An 8,353-nucleotide genomic window follows, 5' to 3' on the forward strand; every position below is an offset into this window, starting at 1 on the left:
AAGTTATTTTATTCTAAATAATATTAGGTGTTGAAGCACTAGATATGTTTTAATACGTATTAAGAAAAAGTAAAGAAATACAGAGAAGAAAGTAATCAGAATAGAATAAAGAAACAAAGAGAAAACAGCAGTATGATAAAGAGAAATACAGAGAAGACCTGTTGAAGGGTCATTTGTTGCTTGAAGCAACGCAAGAGATGCTTGTTTGTTCATTTGTTGCAATAAAACAACTCCAAAATTATTTATTTGTTCATCTGTTACATTGAGGCAGTCAGACCACTGATAACGTTTTCCTGCAGTACAGATCCATATAACTTAATTTAAGCTAGTTGATAGAATTAAGAACTAAAAACAAGAAATGTCCTCGACTTATTTTCAATTTGAACTTCTATCATTCACAAATTAAATCAAGTACTTTCCCTCGTCCTAAACCTGAGTGCTTCACAGCAGAACTTACAAAGTAACAACTAGACAAACTTGTAATGCATGTAACATAAAAATAAAGTAGTTTATGGTATATATGATTATAATAGTTACGGTGATTATATAATTTTAACGATATTTAAAAAATAATACTAAAATTAAAATTTTTTTTGTTTAATAATATTTTTAAATTAAAAAAATAAAACTTTAATTTTAACTATATTTAAAATATATTGTTAAAATTATATAACCATCGTAGTTATTATAATTATAGGTACGACAGACTCCACATAAAGTAGTATTTGGACCTGAATTAGCATACTTAATTAGTTTTTGGCTTGATTAAAATATATGTTGAGTCCTAGGCATGTCTATTCAAGATAAAGCGTGCTTCATCGGCACTATAAAGCCGTCCAAACATTGGATTTTCTGATGAACATTGTCAACTACTGAAATCCCCACATAGCATGTCTATTGAATCATCATATATATACTGAAATCCGAAGCTTTGATTATATCATCTCTAATTTTATTATTATTTGCGAGTCAATGGAGGCAACAAGCCAAGCTCGTGGCCGCACGTTTTGGTTAACTAAAATCGAAAAGAATTAATATTTGAAGTGTAAGGTCTTAAAGTGTGTGCACAACCTTCCCTTCACCTATTAAAATCAAAGACATTCATTCCCTTTGTTACCTCAACACCTTAGATCACAAGAGCATGGCCACCTTAACCTTCCTCTTAGTTTCTTCAATCCTCTTAACCTTTGTTAATGCATATTCAACATACAACACAACCCAAATTTTCTCAAACCATATCCACAACCCTCCCAAGAATAAACCATTCCTCAACACCATAGACTCTTGCCGGCGAGCCCAAACAAACTGGGCCTCCAATCCGCACGCCTTGGCCGATTGCGCTATTGGTTTCGGCCAAGGCGCCATTGGAGGCAAACATGGAAACTTATACATTGTAACCGATCCTTCAGATGATGCTGTGAATCCAGCAAAAGGCACGCTTCGTTATGGTGCAATTCAAATGGAGCCACTATGGATAATGTTTGAGAAAGACATGGTTATTAGGCTTGAGAATGAGCTCATAGTGAATAGCTACAAGACCATTGATGGAAGAGGAGCCAAAGTTGAGATATCAAACGGGCCATGCATTACAATACAAGGTGTTAGCAACGTCATTATTCATGGCATTAGCATCCATGATTGTCAACCGGGTACGGTTGGCCTCGTCAGAAGTAGCCCTGACCATGTCGGCCACCGTCGAGGCTCCGACGGCGACGCCATCAGCATATTTTCATCATCCAATATTTGGGTTGATCATTGCTTCTTCGCACGTTCTGCTGATGGCCTAATTGATATTATTCATGCTTCAACTTCCATTACCATTTCTAACAATTATTTCACCCAGCATGACAAAGTAAGCACAAAACAACACTACAACCTAGTTACTTATTCTCATCATATTCAATGGTTACAACTTACAACTCACATAAAATTGCATTTACGTCAAGTTTATAATTAAAAATATTTTAGTTAAATAAAAATAATTGTATATTTAATTATTTAATTATTTTTAATTATTAATTTCAAATAAAAATAATTGTACGTACATTTTTCTCTTTAATAATTTTTCTAACAATAAGGTGCTTATTATTGAAGGTTATGCTACTAGGACACAATGATGAATACACGGCAGATAAAATAATGAAGGTAACAATAGCCTTCAACCGGTTTGCTAGTGGCCTAACTGAAAGAATGCCAAGGTGATGGATGATGAGAATAATTATTTTTAAAAAAAAATATTATTTGTACACTAAAATCAGTCACTAAAATTAGCCACTAATATATTTGTATATAAATACATATGTGATTTAATTTATTTTTAATGTGTATTTGTATTTAAATATATATTTTATATTGATAACTAACTTTGATAACTGATTTTAGTGTAACACTTAATATAATCATTAATTTTTGTATATACTATGAAAGAAATTTCAAATGGTGGCTACATAAAGATGTCTTTTTAAAAAAATGATAATTAAAATGTTAACATATATTATGTTAAGTAGTTTAGTAAAACATGTCAAATTATCAATCAATTTTTAGCTATCATCTTCGCATTAAATCATCTTAGTTTGAGTATAGTCAGCATGTTAAATTCCAAATACTATATATATTGACGCGTTGATGAATACACATACATGTAGGGTAAGATTTGGTTACGCCCATGTGGTCAACAACCAATATGATGAGTGGAAAATGTATGCTATAGGAGGGAGTTCTAATCCAACCATTTTAAGCGAAGGGAACGTTTATATAGCACCAAATAACGATAACGCGAAACAGGTAGCAAACGAATTAAGCATTATCATGAAATCAAACACCCAATAAATATATTAACTGATGAGTAGTATTGTGTTATTGGTCATTGGATGACAGATTACAAAGAGAGAAGCGAAGCAAAACTGGAAGAACTGGAAATGGAGGTCTTCCAAGGATTTATTCGTGAATGGTGCATATTTTGTACCATCTGGATATGGGAATTGTGCCCCAAATTATTCAAATACTCAATCTTTTAATGTTGTTCGAGCGTACATGGTGCCAACAATAACTCTCAATGCAGGTCCCTTAAGTTGTATTGTTGGCAGAGCATGTTAATTCGTTTCATTAACATTTCCTCGTTTTGAGGCCTGTATTTGTAACTAGATATCAAGAAAATGGATAAAAATTGTAACGATTCGTATACCAAAGTCCTTTTTCATTCAATGTACTTGTGATCGTTAAATACATACATAAAGATGCCACGGAAAATTAAAGCGTAAACAAATACATAAACGTATAATATAAAATGTTGTCTACAGTACTAAAATATGAATTGTCAAAATTATTTCCAAAAATATAACAAATTTTATACATTACAATAAGATAAAAAATTTATTAACAATATAACTTTTTTTAAAGAAATAATTATTTTTCACATGTTAATGATGCTTTAGCTCTCACTTTCTTCAAGTATCAGATATCTTCTCCAATTCTAAATGCCCCAACAACCGAAATGCCAGTTATTGTTCCTGGAGACACAATATAGATTACCCTCATTTTTAACTTAAAAAAGTTTGCTATGAACAATAATCAATACACCACTTCAATTAGCAGTAACAACCTGCAATTACATATGTCCTCGTATTGTGTTGTGCAAAATTATAATATAAAAAATAACATACAAAATCCAATTCATGATTATTACTTTATTAAAAGGGCAGAATTATATTATTGAGGTTGTAAGATACTTTTGCAATGAGTAGTGAAATTTTCATTCTCACAAAAGCACATAAAATTTCCTGTCTTTGTATTAAATCCACGAGTTCCACCTCCTTTAGATGCATCATGGGAAGACACCCTGTAGTTACAGGAATATCGAAATCGATTCTGATTCCATATTGAGGAACACGATCATAAGGCTGAGGAGAACCAAGATTTCTCCAATAAAAACTAGTGTAACTAGTACAATACTTGAGCATCAGCCTCAAGGACTCAGTTGCTTTAGGAGAATAAGAACAGCAAAAACTGTCACTTATAGTGAAAGAACACTCCCACATGTGCCTGCAGACAGGGACCGATTTACTTACAAGTATGTGGGGATAATTGTCCCCATTAAATTCTTATAAACAAATAATAAGTATACAAATAAGTATCAAATGCCCCCCTTAAAATAATGAGTTTGCCCCCATATTAGTGTGATAAAATTTAGGTTATTAATTAATAACACAATCATAAAAATTATTGAATTATATAAATTTAATCTTTTTATATTAGAAAAATAAATATACTTGATTAAATAGTAATAATAATTTAATTAATTAATTATCCAAAATCAAATTTAGTTTCTCAAATAAAAATGAGACTGCTAGTATTTAATAGTTTTTAAATTAATTTGAGATAATATATATTATATATCATTTATTTATTTTTACTATTTATTTAATTTAGTTTTGGTATTATGTATAATAATTATTTTCATCAAAAATTTTTTTACCATAAATATTATAGTGTCAATTGTGTAATTAAATGGAAAAAAATATTTGAATAATTACTTAATAGAAAAAAGATATTATTTATATTTATATGAAAAAATATGATTGTTTGAGCTAAATTTTTATTTTTTCGTAATTATTTTTGTGTTTTTTCTTTAATTTTATATATTTTTTTATAGATTCTTTAATTATTGAGCTATAATTTTTTTTGTATTATATAAAAAATAATCAATAAAATGTGAGTTGACGGATATAGAGGATATTTGACGAAAAAATATTTTTAAATTAATATATTTTTTGATGTGTTAATTAAATTATTTAAAGTTTGACTAATATATTTTGAAGTTTCAATATCTAAATATATTTATGTTAAATTTTTATTATTTTTATATATTATTTTTGCCTCTACTACTAAAATTTTCTGGATCCGTCATTGACGACAGAGATAGCTAGCAGTGTCACAAGTGATGAATACTGAATACTGAGTAGTAATAGTAATTGTAGTAACCTTGTTGTTTTCATTAGAGAATGAATTGATGAACATGGGAATTTGGCATGGGACAATTACATGGATTAATTCCTGAATATCAAAAGCAGTAGTCAACAAATAATATCTGATGTTGTGTTGCTTTTTTCCGTAGACTACTCTTTTCTTTAGTTAGTTGTCTTTTCTTGCTTTATTTAAGTTTCTTGCAACACAAGGAACACTTCAAAGGATCTCCTCATCAAATATTTTTCACCGTAAGCTTAGATTCCTTTGGTTCCTCAGAGGGAAGCTCCTTATTGATCACTGGACGTCCCAGGAGGTCTTCCTCCTTGGGATTCACGTCCTCTCCTTCTCTTACACTCATTCACTACTTAAGAATGATAATCAACAGTTTTCTCCGGACTCGTTACTTCTTCGACACGCATGTCTTTTGTACGTGTTTTAATAAAAAAAAAAAAAAAATTTCAGACATATTTAGACACACCTAAATATCATTACATGTCAGCATGTCCAGTCTTATATTTTTAACATATATTCTTGAAATGAGTTTAAAAATAGTATATATCATTAATTATTAAAACTAAATATATTTTAAATATTTTATATAATTAAAAAATATTAACAATAATTTAAAAAATTAATTTATATTTTAATATTAATAAAATATTAAAATATTATTACAATTTATCTAAAAAATAATTTATATTTTATATATATGACGTGTCTCCGTGTTATAAGAATTTTAAATTCACGTGTCTTTGTGTCCCATATCGTGTCATAATTCATATCCGTATCAATATCCATGCATCATAGTTCGTTTTAAAAGTACTTATTTAAAAATAAAAATTATCTTAAGTTTTTTTTTTTTAACTTCGAACACATTACATTATTGGAAAAAAGAAGTTGATACATTATATAAAGAGAAAAACTTAAATAGGTTCCAAACTATTCTTTGAACCTACGCGTAAGTTTCTAACAATAACCGATAAATTCTTGAATATTAAAAAATGAGACAGATATAGGTTAAAAAAAACTTACATATCTCATTTTTGGATGATTAAGAACCTAGAAATATTTAATTTTAATTAAAAGTTAGTATTTCTTAAAAACAGAAAAAATATATTTAATAGTTATTTTATTAAATAAATTGAAAGTTAATACTAATACTAGAAAATCAATACTATAGTAGCCAATTTTAGCTAATAATACTATAGCAGATTGTCAAATAAGTCTAATATAAAATTTACTAAAAATAAGTTTTTGTTGAATTTAACTTTTAGATGTTTCTTTTAATTAAATTTTATATTCGAATATTTATTATTTTTTTAATTATTTTTAATCATCAATTCAATTATTTTAGATTAGTAATTCAATAACATATGTTTAACACAAATTTTAAATATTAAAATTTTACTATCTTTCTAATATTCTTCACTAGAAAAATTATTTTTAATGTCATTTATTTTACTTTTAACAGTAATAAAAAAACTATTAATATATTTACTAACAATTAGACATTAATAATCTTGTTTTATTACTAAAAATTTTTAACGATAATTATATAATTTTCGATAAAAACTTTTTTAATTGTCACAAAAAATATATAATTATCATTATAATATATAATAATAGTAATAATGAAAAATATGTAATTACCAAATAAACATAACTTAAATAAGATATATAAAATAATTATTATATTATATCCATTAAACATTTGTTATTAAAAGTGATTTTTTTTGTAAGAAAATTATTTTTATTATAGTGATATTGGTTGTATATAATGTTCGTTTCTAAAACTTTTAAGCGGATTAGTGAGCTAACTACTAAACCAATTCAACTATCGATTAATTTAAGAGTGCTGTAAACAATGGCGGATCAGGGGGCTTAAGGTGGCCATGGTCCCCCATTTTTTTTAAAAAAAGTAGTATTATTAGTTTATTATTATATAATTAATATACATATATATATTAATTATAGATTAAATATATTTTAATATATTACATACTAAAAAAATACATGTTAGTAATTTAATATGTAAAAATTATAATTTGTATTATATTAGTAGTAAATAAAAATTAAATTTAAAAAATAATAAAAGCTTATAAATATATAAATAATTAAAAAGTTATTGAAATATATAAGTTTGGATTAATGTAAAAAATTAACAATTGTAAAAAAAAAAATTATTTTGATTTTTTTATGACAACAATAACAATTGAATAGACTTTTTATACAATAAAAATTATTAAAATAAAATAAAAAAATGAATTTTTAGCAGATTATATGATTGTATATGTTAAAAAAGAGAATGCTTCAAAATTTATTTCAGATAATAAATTGATAATTTTAGTTATATGAAATATCGCAGAATAAATTTAAAAATACCAAAACTTAAAAATATGTAGTTGAATGTTAATTTTTATATAATATAATTATTAATTTTAATCTATATACTATAAATTATATTTTATTAAATTTTTGTTATATTATATTTAATTTGACCCTCTCTTATAAAATTTCTAGATTCGCCATTGGCCGCAAACGTTATTAGTAATACCCTGGGTAAAGTACGGCCCAATAGCGGGAAACAAGAGTATATATTGGCTTATAAGTTTTAAGAGATCATTCCCAAAGCCGGACAAAACATACCCAAAAAATGATTGAATCTCAATATTCTTACACGATATATAGTCCAAAGAGAACAAAGAGCAAGTCTCAAGATTTCCACACATCAGCACAAGTACAAACACACGGTCCAAATTTGATGAACTGTTTAGACTTTAGACAATACTCAGAACTCTTCCGAAAAATAAATTGTTAACCATTAACCAAACATTTGAGCCGTCAACACAGAATATTCAAATTTTTTGAATTAAAAAAAGTACAAGTAGAAAATGAAAATATTAAACAATATAAATAATTGATATATTAGATATTCAGTTTATTAGGTATGTAGATAGTTATTCTAATATTAAAAATTTTGATAAATAATTTAAAAATATAATATATTTTAATTTGATTAATAATTATTGATATTATTCAAAAAAATTATTAGTTATTTAACGCATGCTACTATGAGAAATGCAATTTTCTTTCTCATCTGCTTAAATGTCGTGGCTGCAGCAAGTGAAGATACGTGTAGTTATGATCTCCAAAGGTCAAGACATAAACTGGTGTTATTGTAGAGGTAATAGAAATCTCGTCAATTTTCTTTGATTACCATGAATTATTAATTGAAAGCATAATGTGATGATTAATTTATGGTTTTCTTTTTTGGCATCTCCAGTAATTTTTTTAGTAATGGAAAATAGATGGAATGGGCTGAATTCCATGGTGTCAGGAGCTTTAGATAGTCTTTGTTGGGTGATCCGATTATAATAATAATAATAAT

General features: G+C 26.7%; 1 protein-coding gene across 1 annotated transcript; it reads left to right on the plus strand.

The window, feature by feature from the left end:
• The first annotated feature begins 982 nt into the window (after positions 1-982).
• LOC112724085 (probable pectate lyase 16) lies at positions 983-3,096 on the plus strand. The gene is made up of 4 exons (XM_025775363.3): positions 983-1,852; positions 2,095-2,198; positions 2,646-2,784; positions 2,878-3,096. The coding sequence occupies exons 1-4, from the start codon at positions 1,142-1,144 to the stop codon at positions 3,094-3,096; spliced, it is 1,173 nt and encodes a 390-aa protein (XP_025631148.1). The 5' UTR covers positions 983-1,141.
• The last annotated feature ends 5,257 nt before the right edge of the window (positions 3,097-8,353 follow it).

The sequence above is a fragment of the Arachis hypogaea genome, chromosome 11, assembly GCF_003086295.3.
Source record: "Arachis hypogaea cultivar Tifrunner chromosome 11, arahy.Tifrunner.gnm2.J5K5, whole genome shotgun sequence".
Lineage (NCBI taxonomy): Eukaryota > Viridiplantae > Streptophyta > Magnoliopsida > Fabales > Fabaceae > Arachis > Arachis hypogaea.